Source organism: Eschscholzia californica, unplaced genomic scaffold (genome assembly GCF_041429995.1).
Source record: "Eschscholzia californica isolate CP2 unplaced genomic scaffold, dmEscCali1.0.p SCAF_2, whole genome shotgun sequence".
NCBI classification, from domain to species: domain Eukaryota; kingdom Viridiplantae; phylum Streptophyta; class Magnoliopsida; order Ranunculales; family Papaveraceae; genus Eschscholzia; species Eschscholzia californica.
Window position 1 is genome coordinate 65,107,622 of NW_028238309.1, and position 17,003 is coordinate 65,124,624.

General features: G+C 34.6%; 3 protein-coding genes across 11 annotated transcripts; 2 read left to right on the plus strand and 1 right to left on the minus strand.

Annotated features, from left to right (window-relative positions):
- The first annotated feature begins 3,069 nt into the window (after nucleotides 1-3,069).
- On the plus strand, nucleotides 3,070-6,524 carry LOC147560376 (uncharacterized). Of its 4 annotated transcripts, none has more exons than XM_086662559.1 (6): nucleotides 3,105-3,382; nucleotides 3,706-3,820; nucleotides 3,917-3,966; nucleotides 4,176-4,305; nucleotides 4,919-5,186; nucleotides 6,030-6,524. In XM_086662559.1, the coding sequence occupies exons 2-6, from the start codon at nucleotides 3,775-3,777 to the stop codon at nucleotides 6,118-6,120; spliced, it is 585 nt and encodes a 194-aa protein (XP_086518685.1). In that variant the 5' UTR covers nucleotides 3,105-3,382; nucleotides 3,706-3,774; the 3' UTR covers nucleotides 6,121-6,524. The 4 variants fall into 4 exon arrangements, with proteins under 4 accessions (XP_086518683.1, XP_086518685.1, XP_086518684.1 ...); XM_086662560.1 differs by lacking the exon at nucleotides 3,105-3,382 and adding an exon at nucleotides 3,489-3,610; XM_086662557.1 differs by having other exon boundaries at nucleotides 3,070-3,382; nucleotides 3,706-3,966.
- Nucleotides 6,525-6,658: 134 nt separating this feature from the next.
- LOC147560377 (pyruvate, phosphate dikinase regulatory protein 2-like) lies at nucleotides 6,659-11,928 on the minus strand. Of its 6 annotated transcripts, none has more exons than XM_086662555.1 (5): nucleotides 11,356-11,928; nucleotides 10,213-10,852; nucleotides 9,825-9,932; nucleotides 8,016-8,057; nucleotides 6,659-7,030 (listed from the first exon to the last, which is right to left on the minus strand). In XM_086662555.1, exons 1-3 carry the CDS (start codon nucleotides 11,860-11,862, stop codon nucleotides 9,829-9,831), a joined length of 1,251 nt encoding a protein of 416 aa, XP_086518681.1. In that variant the 5' UTR covers nucleotides 11,863-11,928; the 3' UTR covers nucleotides 6,659-7,030; nucleotides 8,016-8,057; nucleotides 9,825-9,828. The 6 variants fall into 6 exon arrangements, with proteins under 6 accessions (XP_086518681.1, XP_086518678.1, XP_086518679.1 ...); XM_086662552.1 differs by having other exon boundaries at nucleotides 8,016-8,060; XM_086662553.1 differs by having other exon boundaries at nucleotides 6,659-7,250; nucleotides 8,016-8,060.
- LOC147560378 (uncharacterized) lies at nucleotides 6,823-7,740 on the plus strand. The gene has a single exon (XM_086662561.1). It carries the CDS (start codon nucleotides 6,866-6,868, stop codon nucleotides 7,451-7,453), a length of 588 nt encoding a protein of 195 aa, XP_086518687.1. The 5' UTR covers nucleotides 6,823-6,865; the 3' UTR covers nucleotides 7,454-7,740.
- Nucleotides 11,929-17,003: the final 5,075 nt, after the last annotated feature.

Sequence of the window (17,003 nt, forward strand, 5' to 3'; positions counted from 1 at the left end):
CTCTACTGGCCATAAAAACATTGAAATTGCACTCTTTCGCAAATTAATTTTGAATAGAATGTGCACAAATTTAACAATTGCAACACATCTCCTCATCCTACTTTTGCTTTTAGCTGGGGGATTTCAAGTTGTAGTTGTTTCTTTCAAGCTTATTCCTACCATTTTAAGTTTCCCTTTTTGTTCTACAAAGGAATAATGGGGGAATTGAAGGATGAGACAACTCATTTCACTCTCCCTCTTTCTCTCTCTCTCAAACTTTTTCACTCACCTCATCAGCCCCACTACTCCTTCCTATTGGATTAGGAAATGGTAGTGGGGGATAACAAATTTCAGCCTTGGACTAAAAGGATATTGTTGCCTTCTCCTTAAAGCAAAAGCTAGATTATAGAATAGTGAAAGAATCCTCTCAAATATTTCCTCAGATTTTGAAAGTCTCAAGTTTTTGCATGCCGTGCCCTAATCGTTCAAGAGGGTATGGTCCATTTTCTCACATTTTTATAGACATTCCTTCATCTAGATAGATAAATACAAATTATGTAGAAAATTTCAATGCATATGCCCTTGGAACTACGTTACAGGAACAAAATTGTCCAAATAGAGAAAGTCATTAATCGGCTTCGTTGACTTATAGCTAGGATATAATAATTTTAAAACTCGTTTTTAGTTAGATAAAATAGTGATATTTTTTTAATAGATTAATTATATAGTTGGTTTCTAGATTTCTCATAAAAAAACAAATTATGAATGTTTTTCATGTATTACAATTTGTGTATGAGATTCGTATAGTTTGCATTTCATTTCTAGTTATGTAAATGAATTCTGGCATAACATGATTCATCATTTTACTTACAAATGACTGAAGTCATGTCGTGTTGTTTCAAGTGTGGTGTTTCTCTTTGAGAAACTCTAAATACCATGTCTATGAGAAATGCGATGCAGATACTACAAATAACTTTCTGAATAACGTTACTCGACAAAAAAAGCTCTCTGAGATAGGGAAACAAAATTCAAAGATATCGGTGGATATGTTTGAAATTCCTTTTCTCGCCAAATCATAAATCTATTAATATACCATCAAAATCAAACCCGCAACTCTTATTCTCGATGGATTTAAAAAAAAAACTCTTATTCTTGACCAAATAAGACATGAAAATATGGTATTCCAATTACTAACAATTACATTACCAAATGTTGTATTGGCATTCTTTGGTACCCCAAACACGTCCTAAAGTGTTCACATGAAGCATGTCTTAAGTATTCACATGAAATACTAACATTTTGTCATTTGGTTTTAGTGTTCAACGCCAAAGAAAAAGAGTTGCAGATAAAGAGCCAATGCATGTAAAGTAGGGGTGGGATTTTGGCCCGGTAACCCGGAACCCACCCACGACCGTCCGAGTCCGAAGGGTCCGTGACCGTCCGATGCCCGAATCGGTCCGTACCCGCCCGACCGAAAGATCTTAAGCGGACGGACGCGGGCATAGGTCTTTACCCGGTGGTCCGACCGAGTCCACCCGCTTATATTGTCTGCCCGACCGAACCCGTCCACACCCGTCCGTTTATCCTACTCGTTATACCCGCCCGCCTATATGATTGATTTTAAGCCCTTAGATTTGTAGAGTTAGCTACAACCATTAGATTTCAAGAGTAAAAATAAATAACCCTAGAAATCACTTTTCTTAATTTTGTCTTCGTCGTTCTACTTCTCTAGTCTCTATTTCCTCCAAAATCTCAGTATCTCATCAATAACCCGAGAATCCACAATAAACCGGTCGTAATCCATGAGAAGAAGCATAGAAACCGATCATAATCCATGAGAAATCTCAATACTTATCTTGCGATTTTGAATTCATTTACTTTTTAGAATTGTAAAGTGGGAGTTTTAGAAAGTTGTATTTAGCGACTAAACATTTTAAATTTCGAATAAAAGTTTCTTTCTTTGTTCATTAGTGACCGGTGTCCGCCCGACCGATACCCGGTTTGTCCGACTATCAAAACGGTCATGGACGGGCACTTTGTTGGAGAAAAATCCGAAATGTCCGCCCGTTTTGTCCGGATGTCCGAGTGGACACTTAGGACTCGTGTCCGTTCCGCCCGGACCGGTTGAGTTAGTGTCCGTTTCCCGCCCGTCCGGACCGATTCCCACCCCTAATGTAAAGCGGATATATCAATTTTCCTACACCTGTCTCTACCAATCACATTCTTCATTCAGAGAATATAATCTCTCACCGTACGTTCCCCCTCATCCTCGATACACGAGAAACTGGAATCTCAATAACTTCATGTGAATCAAGGTCAACGGTCACAACTTGCATTTTCTTAACATCTAACGGCCAGATATTTGACTTCTAATTTACCAACTTGAGTTTTTGACGGAAGCCCTCTCACACTAATTTGCAATTGGGTTTGCCCCTCAAATGACTACTATTTGGGACTACCTTCTTCAACCTTCCGCTTAGGTTCCCATGGACACTGTGTTTGAAGGAAGTTATTTGAAGCTCGATAACTTAATGTTAATCAAGTTAACGGTCGCATTTTCTTCAGACATAATGGCAGACATTCTAATTACTAATTGGGTTTATCGGCCTTACCCCTTGACACTACTTGATAATTGAGTTTACTTTATTAATATTTGGTAAATTGAACTTATCGTTGGCATTGCAATTTTGAGGTCAACTTTAAGACCAAAATACCTTTGTTCCTGCTTCTTTCTCCCTAAAAACAATAGAGATGATTGAGGTGAGTTGTGTTTCTGAATTTTTGTGCGAGGTGGACTCAAAGATTGAGGCCCATCGTTGGGATTTCGCTAAGGCGAAACTATTTGTGGCGAGGATTAGAGAAGATGGCTAAGAAGGGTGGAACCTAAAGATGGCGTTGGTCAAATGAAGTGCATTTTTGTAATTGAATAGAGGAGTATTTTGTTCACGAGAATGTCAACGAAATATGTTAGTTTGAGGGTGTAAACTCAATTACCAACTAGGGTGAGGGGGTAATTTAGAAACCCTTACTAGTTCCATACTTTAGTTTAGTACTCAAGTTATTGTTAGATCAACAACTACCCCACCAATTGTGTTAAGAAGAATAATGTTTTCATTTCTTCATCTGACATAAACAGCTCAACCAACCTAAAGAAATTTGATTTACTAATTTTTGCCAGGGTTTCTTCTCTTCCTCTCTCTCTCTGTTTTCTTTCTCTCTCATGTTGTTGTTGTTGGGTTCTTCATTCTTGATGATTTTAATATACCCACTTCTTCTTATGGTGTTAAATCACTTCTTTATCTTCCCTAAAGTTCTAATCAATTAATTCCAATCTTAATCTAGTTTCTAGATATGTTTCAAAGTTTTGAAGACTTGAAAACTTGATTTCAACTACTACAATAAGGTGAGTTTAATTTGAAAGCATCCAAACAAGAAATCTTTTGTTTTCTTCTGACTTTTTAGTTTCTTTCATGTACCCATAGCTCAACTCTCTCTCTCTCTAGCTACAACTCTCTCTCTCTCTCTAAAAGTAGAGATGACAACCCAAAACAAAAGAAAAGTTGGTAAAGAAGTTGTGGGGATTTTCTTATCAATCAATTAAAACATTAAATACTGTTCTATTGAGATTTGGGTTTGTTCATATTTATTGCTTTTGTTGTTTAAATTCCCCAATTCAGATCATTCTCTCTCTCTCTCATCAACTTATCTTGTTTGGGTTTTTTGCAGGTAAAATTCTAGAAAATTTAACATCTGTGGGTTTTCTGATCTTCTACTGAACTTGGGTTGATTCCAAAAATGGATACCCAGAAAATTGTGAACTGTTCTGATCAAGACGAAGGAGGTAGTCCCAATAAAATCAATGGAAATTCTGATAGTTTTGTTATTATTGATATAGAAACTTTGTCATCATCTTATACCACCATCCAAACTGGTACAGAGAGAGATGCTTCTTCTTCTACAAATACAACTACAAATTCAAGAAATAATGTAAGATATCTTCATTTTTTTTTATTTGTTTTGATGATCTTCAAGATTAGAAATCAGTCAAATAACCAATCTTTGATCACTTGAATTCAAATCTTTACAAAAATGGGGAATTGAGTTCAAGTGTGGGTGGAATTTTGATGTTGATTTGAGGTTTGGTTTTACTTTATTTGATTTTGATTAATGTTTGATTTTGGGGTTTCTACTTTTAGTTTCAGAGAAGTGTTTCTAGAAAAGTTTCATCACAGCAGCGTGGGAAGCCTACCCATCAAAAGGACTCTACTCATGGTGGTGGTGGGGGTGGTGATGGGGATGGTGTTGGAGATGAGTTCTCACCTAAAGGTACCCTAACCATGACCTTTTTGTTGCTTGTTCTTTTAAGGGCATTTTGGACTTTTCTGCGATCGAGAATCGACAAGTAATTTCTATTTAATACACTTCAGCAATATGAATGACTTAACAACTGCTTGCTCGGTTAGTTGCACGCCCTGCCCTCTAAATCCTTAATCGTGGTGAATTTGGAATTTGGTTTAAGACAAGAATTCTCCTACAGGGAGTTAATCCAATTTCTTACACTAATTAGTTGTTTTAAGACCAAACATGACATTTGAGAGACTAAAAAGGCAAAAAGAAGCACCATGCCCCATGTATACATTTTTGTAATTTATCTTAGCTCTCTTTGTACTAAAATTGAAAAAAATTATAATAAACAATTTTAGCTATATCTAGAATATTTCCACATATAAAAAAGAAGTGGGCAGATACAATGATGTAAGATCGTTATATAAACTATTTTTCTGTTTGGTCAGCACACATCGAACTTTTTATTTTAAGGATCTTCTTTATTTCATTTTTTATAATCTTATTTTCACGATGGCCCTCAAAATTTCAAATATAGTTTATAATAGGTGCAAGTAAACATAAATCTGAAAGAAACAAATGAATTATTTTGCAGGAGGAACTTTGATGGTAGAAAATACATTAAAGAATATTCATCAACTTCCTCTAGTAATGGTGGTTGGTGGTAATGGTATGGGACCCATTAATGAGAATATCAACAATAACAACAAGAAGAAAGGGCAACCAACGGTCACGATCAATGGAGCCGAAAGTAATCCTACTAGTAGGTGGAAGAGGTCATATTCAACAAGGCAACGATCCTCCTCATCAACAACTAATTGGTTTATGGACCCTAGACGCATTCTTTTCATCTTTGCCACCTTGTAAGTATAATAACTAATTCATTTTGTGGTTTCTATATTTAGAGTTTTGACCTTTATTAGGTTGCAATCCCAATTACTCATCTCACTAGGTTGATTTGGATTTTAGTTAGTCGGTCGTAGATTAGGTGGACAATGACAAACAATTATGTTATAGCAAAAGAAATCGTAATCAAATTGGAGAGTGACTTCCAAATCAACCATTGTGAGTTGATATGTCAATGTCCTCTTGATTTGTGTCGTAAGTAAAGTGAATCCTTTTGTTGATTTGGAATTCTCATCCGAACCTGCCTCGGATTTCTTTTGCTCTATCACCGTTGTTATGTTTATAGGACCCGTTAAGATTATTCTCACCCATCTGTAAATAGGTCTTATCACGGCTCGACAGTCTTACACTCCAACTGTCAAGCCATTTGGAAAAAAAGTGAGAAAACGAGAAAAACAATGTCAAAATCTATAAGAAAAGTTACGAGTGTTCTGAGTGTACTAATAAACGGGCTTTTCAGTTAGCGTAATTATGTAAATATAATAGGAAGTGACTATTATACTTTTTTTTTTGTTAAAGAGGATGTGACTATTATACTTAACTTGCACAAAACAAAAGAAGAAAATATTTATTCGTACACTTAGATTATTTATGTCACTCAACGAAGAAAAGATCGCTAACCCTTTCTAAGAAAAGGTAGCTCACACTTTGTTCTTTTGAGTACATCATGAGTTAAATTTGCCTTGATTACAATGTTTCATATTGTAGTAAACATAACTCTGGGATTATTAATCCTAGGGTTGCTAAAACATGTGGAAACATACCAAGTAACTAAGATTGTTTTGGTTTGATATATGTAGGTCAAGCATGGGGACAATAATATTGATATACTTTACACTTTCAATTGGGAAGGTCAATAATAATGGTGGGGCTTCTATGGATTATTCATGACTCAAAGTTTTCCCAATCAAGTCCAAACAACAACTAGTGAAAGTGAATTTCCAAATTTGATAATACTCACTTTGTTCATCCTTCATGATCCATGTTGAATATTTAGAAGCTAAGTAGTAATACTCATTACTCGAACTAGGGTTTCTTTCGAAATGTCGTCGACATGGCTCACCATCTGGTTTCGCATCGAAAAAGTTAACCAACCCACCCACTTTTTTTTTTCTTCACTCTATTGTTTACTTTATTTTCGTTTTTTGGGTGTAATCTTTGCATATATGAGTTTCTTTTTTGAGAATGGGGATGTCTATTGTCTAAAGTCAGTTTTTCTTCTATTGTATTTAAATACAAAACAGTAGATAATTTGTTATTTTGAACCGGAAAATACATCTAGTTTTATGGGAAAATATATAAGGGAAAAAACGAGCAATATAACAGTAAACAAAAACGTTTTTTAAATAGCATGATAATGTAAAAAAGAATAAAATTAGCTGAAAAAAAGGGTCAGTATAACTGTCACCAAAATTAGTCAATCGAAGAGCCTAACAAGTAATACAAATTCCATAAAAATTTCAAAATTCAAGATCAGTCAGATTAAAATCTTAACTTAAAGCCTAAAATATCTCCCCTCACAAAATTTGAATTAATCAAACTTGATTTCTCAACCTATAAATCAATTAAGAGAAAGAAGAAATAGACAAGAACAAAACTCATTTACTTAGACAATCTTTCCTGTTCTATTTCAATAATGGCTCCTCCAATACATTTAGACCTAAACCTTGCGCCCCCAGCACCACAGCCACCACCACCACCCAGAAGATCTCGAATTCGTACTGGAGCAATAAATGGATTTATACAACCTCCATATCCATGGGCAAGTAATCATCGTGCTAAAGTTGAAAGTCTTCAGTCTCTTTTGTCGAGAAATATAAGAACGATAACAGGACAAGTTCAATGTCAGAAATGTGAGTATCGAAGAATGTTAGAATTTGATCTAGAGAGTAAGTTCAGAGAAATCGGTTCTTTTATTTGCATTAACAAAGAAGATTTATGCGAAAGAGCACCAGAGATATGGATGCGTCCTCAATTTACTATTTGCACAAATTGTGAACGACCAGGTGGGTTGATGAAACCTGTACTACCATCCGATAAAAAGTCGATTAATTGGTTGTTTTTACTCTTAGGTCAGATGCTTGGTTCTTGTACTATTAACCAGTTGAAGTATTTTTGTAAGCATAATTCGATGCATCGGACAGGGGCTAAAGATCGACTACTTTATGAAACCTATCTTCGTCTTTGCAAACAGCTTGATCCCACCGGTCCATTCGATCGGTGATTCACATTTTCCTAGTTTTAATTTCTTTCTCTCTATCTATTTAGATATCCCTTTTCTTGGTTTTAGGTAAGGTTGTGTCTTACTCAATATGGATACAAGATCAGCCCAAATAAGTCACTCAACTAGTCAAACAAGAACAAATATTCTAAAGTCCGACTCGAGACCATCGTTGGTACATAGATTAAGATTAAGCATTATTTTATCTCTTCTCTTTTAGTACTCTCCTTATTTATTTCGAATGGTGTACTATTGGTTAAATGTTCAATTAAGTTATGTGTCTTTGTTTGTTCTTTTGTGTTTTTTATTTTTAGCTATTTTATCTTCTCAAGTTATTAACAAAAACAGTTTTATGGAGCTTACCCTTTTATTATAGCACATATACAAATCCATGACCTAATCTAGCCTTTTAATCCTAACTTGAATGCATATAAATGAATTTGTATGGAGCTTACCCTTTTATTTCCTCAAAATGTTTATGGATATCAAGAAAACTAAGAAACAATCTATTGCAAAATGCTAAAACCAACGGTGCAAAATTTAACGTAACGAAATAGAAACTTACTTTTTAGTATCGTTTTGAGATGCGAGGCATTAAGCAGTTTTGCTACTGTTCATGAAAACACCTCATTAGAATTGCGTCATATCTAAGAAACAAGACAGCAATATGGTCGCTAAACAGTCGGGCGTCATATTTAAGAAACAAAACAGCGATGTGGTCACTAAGCAGTCGGGGGCAGATCGGCTCTGAATTGACCGGAAGCCGTCCGTCTCAGCCGAGTAACTCGGTTGAGGTATCACTAATTCTTACATATATGTATTAAAAACGTTAGGCCGCAAGAAAAGCTAGGCACAAATTCTTGGACAGAAATATTATGTGGCTCCTTGACAAGCCACATATGATTTATGTCATCCTACATGTCAAATAAGTCAATTAGAAAACAGTAGATAATTTGTTACTTTTGTATCGGAAAATAGATCTAGTTTATGGGAAAAACGACCAATATAACACTAACTATAACTAACCTTAAAAGTAACATAGCATACAAATTTCAAATTTTGAAAATTAGTTGGAGGAAAATCTTAACTAAAACCCTAAAAAATCTGCCTTCCCAGAATTTGAAATAATCCGAACTTGATTTTTCAACCTATAAATCAATTTTAGATAAAGAAGAAATAGACAAGAAACCCATTCACTTTGACAATCTTCCGGTTCTACTTGAATAATGTCTTCTCCTTCTCCAAATCCACAATTAGACCTAAACCTATCACCACCATCACCACCACCACCACCACCACCACCTAGTAGATCTCCAATTCGTAATAGAAACACAATAGACGAAGTTATAGAACCACCACCTAGTAGATCTCGAATTCGTAATAGAAACACAACGATAGACGAAGTTATAGAACCTCCGTATCCGTGGGCAAGTAATCGTCATGCTAAAGTCGATAGTCTTATGTCTCTTTTATCGAGAAATATAAGAACGATAACGGGAGAAGTTCAATGCAAGAAATGTGAATATCGGAGAACTTTAGAGTTTGATCTAGAGACTACGTTCAGAGAAATCGATTTTTTTATTCGTAATAACAGACAATATTTATATAAAAGAGCACCAAAGAGATGGATGCATCCTGAATATACAATCTGCACAAATTGTGAAGGACCAAAATGTGGTCTGATGAAACCAGTAATACCTTCTGATGAGAAGTTCATTAATTGGTTGTTTTTACTCTTAGGTCAGATGCTTGGTTGTTGTACGCTTGATCAGTTGAAGTATTTTTGTGAACATAATTCGAAGCATCGATCAGGTGCTAAAGATCGAGTACTTTATGAGATCTATCTTCAACTCTACAAACAGCTTGATCCAACGATTCCATCCGATTGGTGATTCAAATTATTCTAATACTACTTTCTCTTTCTCTTTATATGTTAGACTATCTCTTTTATTACCTTTAGGTATTGTTTCTTTTTTCCTTGTCTCAATTTGAATCGCAAGATCAGCCATTCAGAAGAGTCAGATTTCAGATCTGACTTAGAAGAAAGAACCGACACTATTTGTTTATCTCTTCTCTTTTAGTACTATGCTTATTATGTATGCACTTTAAGGTTTGATTTTAAATGGCGTACTATTCATTAAATGTTCAAATCTTTTATGCTTCGAGTTTTCCTTTGATTCTTAGCTATCTTGTCTTGTGATTTTGTGAGTTTGAACAGAAAAGCTATGGAACTTACCCTTGTATTGTAGCAGAGAAATAGATTTTATGACCTAATCTTATTTCCTCAAAATGTTTATCGATATACAAAACTAACAAATAGCAAAATCCGCAAACTGACGGTGCAAAAACCTAATGTAACGAAGTACAAACTTACTTTTTTAGTAACGTTTTGAGATTCGCGGCACTGAGCAGTTTTGCTTCTGTTCATGAAAAAGCCTCAATAGAACTGCTGCAGTTTCTTCAATGGCTTTTCCTGTCATATCTAAGAAAAAAAGAACAAAGATACAGTCACTAAGCAGTCGGGGCAGATCGGCTCGGAATTGGCCCGAGGCTGTCCGAGCCGAGTAACTCGTTTGAGTAGTCACTAATAAATCAGGGGCTCAGACTTGGAATGATCGGGCTACCCGAACCCAATCCAATCCATGAATTACTCAGGTGGATTGGTTGATCCCAACTACTCTGTAATATCGATTTTGATGATAAATAGTACATAAAGATGTCGATTGAAACTAAATTAAAATATCTAATCATATATTACTTACCAATAACTGGCCAAGAAGGATTTTCTGCAAAAATCCGACAAGCATGATCCAACTCTGATCTAACATAATCCATCTCAGAATAGTTGGTCTTCATTCCATCACCTAAACCTAGAGTCTTAGCTCTTGTTGTTCTTATTGCTTGCAAGACTATAGGGTTAATTGTCAAACCAAAGATCTTCCGAACGTCTACCTCAAACAATGTCTTCGGCAACTCTACACCCATCACGATTGGAACGTTTGCTACTTTATATCCCTTTTGCGATAAATATATCGACAATGGGGTCTTCCCCGTCCGAGATACTCCAGCAAGAATAATGTCAGCCTTATGCAAGTTTTGAGGTAGAGCTCCGTCATCTTGCTTAATAGTGAACTCAATAGCTTCAATTCGACGGAAGTAATCTTCACTTAGGGTAACATGTCGACCGGGAGCTCCTCGAGGAATGCCAGAGGGTGAAACACCGAGATGGGCCGAGATAGCCTCTGTTATTGGGCTAAGTATATCGGTCGATGGAACACCCCACATTTCACAAGCTTGTTTAGCCGAGTCTGCCATAGTAGGGTCAGCTAGAGTATAAACAAGCATCGCACCCTCTTTCGCAGCTTGTTTTATGATTTCCAGTAATCGTTCCGTATCACCAATCTAAATTCGTATTATTAGGGGAAACTCCATTTCAATAATAATCTCAATTATCAACACCAATTTTGGTCCTCAATCCAAACAGAGCAAGTGGGTGGTGTTTGTTTTTTCTTCATTGTTTGAATCGGACTCGTCTGGTCTGAATCGGACTCGTCTGGTCTGAATCGGACTCGTCTGGTCTGAATCGGACTCGTCTGGTCTGAATCGGACTCGTCTGGTCTGAATCGGACACGTCTGGTCTGAATCGGACACGTCTGGTCTGAATCGGACTCGCCTGGTCTGAATCGGACCCGTCTGGTCTGAATCGGACCCGTCTGGTCTGAATCGGACTCAGAATTAGATCCAATTGGGCCCATAATTAGCTTGAATCAGTTATTCAGACGAGTTAGACATTACAAGTCCCATAAATATAAGACATTACCCACCAGACAAAAACAAACATTCTGAAATGTAATAGCTATCTTTTTTTTGAATTAATTGGAAACAAGAAAAGTGAGATTTTTTACCCCTGAAAAGATGTGGGTATTAAGAGAGCATCCACGATCACGCAAACAATGCTCGAATTGACCTAGAGCAGCACCAACGTAATGCTCAGCAGTCCAACCAGTTCCATCAGATACCATGTAAATTGACTTTTCCTCTGTCTTTCTTTCTCTTTCATCTTCACTGTTGTCCGAATTACTCTTGTTATTATGATCCGTTTTTTGGTCAATTAGGGAATTCATGCCGGCGGTGGTGACGGTGGTGGGTTGATCCGGGTTTTTGAATCTGCGATTAGATCGCAAAGCACGAGTTCTAGACCACCGATTCAATTGGACGCTGGATTTGAGCTTAAGAGATGGTGAGGAGGGTAATGGCGGGTCAGAATTAAAATCACTATTGGTGATTTGGGGGTTAAATTTTGATGGATTGTTATTAGGGTTTGAAGAATTTGGGTAATTTGTAGTTGAAGAGGGAAGTTTTGGAGGGAAGGTACTTAAACTGGATGAAGAAGATGAAGAAGAGGCAGCCATTTCTTTCTTTCTCTCTCTCCGTTGACAGTTTTCTTCTGAGTAATTTTATAGTTCCCGGAAGAATCAGGCCTATCTCTTTCTGACGTTGCACGTGTTCATTTATCTCTATGTCCACGTGTGAAGACAAGATTGTCTACGTCATTATAGTTGGTAATTTGGTTCTTCTTCGTGACCAGTTTGCTAATGGCTTCTTTTCCTAAAAAAAAAAAAAAAAAAGAGGGGTTGGGTCATTGGTCCAAAAAAGGGGCCAAAATGAAAATCCCACCCAAAATTGCCTAAAAATGTAAAGGAGGTCCAATGTGTCAGTTTGGGGGGTCAAAATTACGTAAAGGGCCCTTAGAAAATAAAGTATTTACCGTTCATGCCATCGAAAATTACAAAATTGCCATCGAAAATTCTCGGGAAACAATTTTTTTTCTGAAAAATAATCTGACAACCCGTCCATCAGAATGTGTACTGTTCAGAAAATTACGGAACAGCCACTGAAAAATTCCCGGGAAACGCAATTTTTTTTGGTAAATTATTTTATTTACTGAAAATTTTTTTCTGTACTAGACATTTTTGCTGGGCGGGAATTTGAAATTTCGTAAAAAAATTTGAAAATTTGGGCGGGAATTTGAAATTTCGTTTGAAAATTTCAAAACTTCGAAAAAAAAAATTTGTGACTGGGAAATTTTTTTATTTACTGGAAATTTTTTTCTGTACTAGACACTTTTGCTGGGCGGGAATTTAAAATTTTCAAAAAAATTTCAAAACTTGCCCGGGAATTTTTTTCAAAAAAATTTGAAATTTTGGCCGGGAATTTGAAATTTCGTTTGAAAATTTCGGAAAAAAAATTTCGTTTGAAAATTTCAAAAAAATTTGAAAATTGGAATTTTTTGTGTACAGGAAATTATTTTATTTACCGAGAAGAGATGGTTTGCTGGGCGGGAATTTGAAATTTCGTTTGAAAATTTCAAAATTTCAAAAAATTTTTGAAAATTTCAAAACTTTGAATTTTTCGTGTACTGGTAAATTATTTTATTTACCAGACATTTTTTTTTTCAAGAAAACGTCAGCATGTCCCGTCCAAGGGCAAGAGGGGAATTAAAAAAAACTGACATTTGGACCTGCAACTAATTTTTGGGCAAGAGTGGATTTTTTTTGGGTTTACCCCCCAGATTTTGGACTGTTGACTCAAAAATCCAAAAAAAAAAGAGTCCATGGGTATATAGACCAAAAAAATATTTGAAACAAAAATATAATCCAATCTTCTCAAATCCTAGATATTTAGTCCTTTTGATAAAACGACCGAAGTATCCATACTTTAAAATAGTTATACCCTACATGTCCTTTGTAGAAAAAACAACATATTTAATACGTGAGAGCTAAATGGAGAATTTGTGAAATGATTGGGAGTGATTTAAGGGATTCAATGCAGCAACGTTCGGGAAAGAAAATCAATTTACAGATTCACTTCGTTTCTCTCTCTACTCGACCGTTACGGGATTCCATGATTTAAGGGATTCAATGATTATGGAGTTCTTTCGTTTTTTTTTTTTAAATATTGATTTTGTTTATGGATTTATGTAATAATAAACCTATTTTATTGATTGTTTTGTTCTTGTGTATGATATTGAAACAGATCTTACACATAAATTTCTCGTACTTTACCTAATATATAAAAACACAAATATTGTGATTTAGGTATTTATAATTTTTCATTAGACTTGGGAATGCTTATAATGGGTACAGAACAAAATCGTTTCCCTTAAAATCTATCATTTGTATGATACATTGGAGTATTTGATTAATAAAAAACGCATACTTTATTCGAAGTAAGTAATACTTTGGGGTTTATGGTTTTATATTTTTTTGTTTCGATTGAGTTGATATGAAGTAAATTGCAATGTCCCTTTTGTGCAGGTTAACAGTAAAAAAATGGCACCAAAGTCTAAAACTACGACATCTTTATCTAAGGAAATCTCGAATGTTAGAAAGAGTCCTTCGAAAAGGAAGGTTGTTGTTGAAGAAAATCAAACCAAAAAAAAATCAAAGACAAAAGAAACAACATTAACTGAGGTAAGATGTTTGTACATTTTAATAAAAATGTATATACAGTGGATGTCGTGTACCATAAAGTATTTAAAGATAATAATGTATGTTACAATTTTTAGAATGGAACATTATAATGGCTGATAAAGTATATATACTTTATGGTAAAGTCATTAAATTGTAACTTGATGTATTTTTTTTATGTTGTTCAGTTTGGAGGGAGTTCAAAAACAGTTAAAGGTAAGAAGAAAGATAATCAGCAACAAATTGTTAATTTGGTAGGAGAGCAGAAAGTAATAGCAACAGTGAAGACATCTCTATTATTCAGATATTCTCTGAGTAAACCCATAACCCTGATTAATAGCTTGCGTAGTTATATGACAGAAGAGATGAAAGAAGAAATAAGCAACACTCCTTTCAGCAAGCTGTTTGATTGTATGGCTTTGTTTTTTTTATTTGATTTGATGATTCTGCTTGGAAATCTATCTGTGATATCAAAATAAACCATTTTGATCAAAAAAACATAAAAAAATTGAAATAAATGTAATATAAAGTACTGACATATTATGGTAAAGTATATTAAATTAATTACAATTAATATAAAGTTTGAAAAAAGATTGACATCTATATTAAAGTACTGGAAATTTATCATATGTAACAACGAAATGTATGGATTATTTAGATATAATTTCAGTACTTTATGAATTTAAAAAGTTTACAATACCTTGTTTAAAAAAAATGTACTATAAAGTACGGTAATGTATCATAAAGTACACATACTTTATAATAAAGGTCAGAATAAACAGAGGACAAACTTTTCCATTTATTGTAGAAATTGTATTATAAAATACGCAAAGTTATCGTAAAGTACATGTACTTTATATCCAGAGAAAACAATGAATCTGAATATACCGCAAATCTGAGTCCGTCAGTGAAGATGAATCTGATCTGAAAAAAACTTCAGTAATGATTAAACGAAAATCTTAAGATACATACCACGAAAATTGGAAGATATAGAACATACCTAGATTCAATAAAACATTAAATATGATATAAAGATCAAAGATTTCATTATTGATATTAAAATTTTAGAGAGAGAGAGAGAAGTTTAGACTTCCATTTCAGATCTATCAAAGATGGAAATATATATTATGAGAAAGATCTACAATTGAATCGTTTTTTCAGAAATAATACATAACAATTTGATACAGTTTAAAAAATTAATTATTAGATCTTAAAAATGAATCTAAATACAAAACAGTAATATCAAATACATGAAAACAAAAACGAAATCTTACAAATGAATGTTCTCATTATGATTTTAGCAAAAATAATTACCTTCAAGAATTGATCTTCGATAAGTTTAATGGAGATGAATGTAGAGTTCTGATGTTAATAGTGGTTAAACAACTAGGTTAATGTTCTTGAAAATGAGATATACTATATTACGGTTACATATTAGATTTGTTAATATTTCTTTCATTATAATTCTGATTGGAGAGAGAAAGATGGAGACAATTAAGGAAATGATATATACATGATTATTTTGGCAAAAACGGTTACAAAATATATGGAAAGGTTATAATAGGTATTAATAAGGATTAAATATTATAGAGATTTGATATTTCTCTCGAGATGAATACAAATGGACTAGATCTCTTTTATGATGATTAATTTGGTTTTTAAATCCTTTTTAGGATTATAGAGGATTAAATCTCCTATTAGGACCCTATTTTTGGTCTATAGACTCAAAAATTAAAAAAAAAAAAATGTAGCCAATACGCGGACAACCGTTTTTGTTATATGGACAACTATTTTCGGGTCCGATGCGAGTCAACTATGCTTGACTTAGTTGACTTTGATTTAATAAGGGGACAACTTCATAAAGTCTTAAATACTAATGATTAGTAACTTGTGGACTACTAACAAAAATAATAGTCAAAGATTCAAAACCTAAACTATCTTCTTCTTCATCTTCTTCCTTCTTCTTAGTCTTATTCTTCTTTCTTCACTTCTACTAAAAGTAAACTGTAGTTTCTACCATTTTTTTTATCAAACCCTAGATGGATGAAGAAGACAAAATCCCTCAATCAACACCTGAAGAAGTTTTTCCGGACGTTTCTATAATAGGTATTAATGACATTGATGAGGTAAAACAGAACATAACTTGCGACGAAAATCTAGCAAAATCGGACAATTTTCCAGATTTTCGTAGCAACTTAACTTCTGTTATGCCATATTTTCGCAGAAAACCGACGAAAATATTGCATAACAGAAGCTAAGTTGCGACGAAAATCTGGCAAGTTTTCTGATTATGCTAGATTTTCGTCGCAAGTGATGTTCTGTTATGCCATATATTTGCACAACCCCAATTACCATATTCATCTTCCTCTTCACCATCGTTTTCAGAGTCGGAATCAACAGATCCATTTTCGTCTTCCACATCTTCTCTAATTTTCTCTCCCATCAGTACCATCTTCTTCTTCATGGTTGGTTTTAGAGTTTTAGGGGTCTAACCTTCGTCTTTGAGAAGATTCTACAACAACTCCCTTACCTTTGTGTGATGCCATAACCACCAATTCTTCTCCAAGAAATTTCTCTCTCTAGAAATTTGAGTGATGATGAAGAACAAGTAATAGAAGAGATGAAGACTAACTAACCTAGAGTTTATGGAGAAAGAGGGAGGTCATCAAATAATACATCTGATTCTAAGAGGACTTGAGTGAAAATAATAGAGAGTTGTCCCCTTATAAACTGATGTCAATATAAAAATTTAATTTTTTTTCGTTGTCCATATAAGATAGTTGTCCATATATGAAAAACGGTTGTCCGCGTATTGACCACCAAAAAAAATTGTTTAGGGTCACCCAAAGCTCTCTCTGTATATATATAACATGTACACACACGGGCTATGGAGATCGAAAAGTCCAAGTAAAAAAAAATGCTCCGTTGAATCCAGGGCCGTGTTTGGGCCTGTGCGGGCAGGGCGCTCGCACAGGGCCCCCCACCTATAAGGGTCCATTCTTGATAATTTCCAAAAGTTAACGTATATAAAAGTTAGGATACATTTCATAACATTACAGTCCCTTAGCTGAGATGGTTTGGGT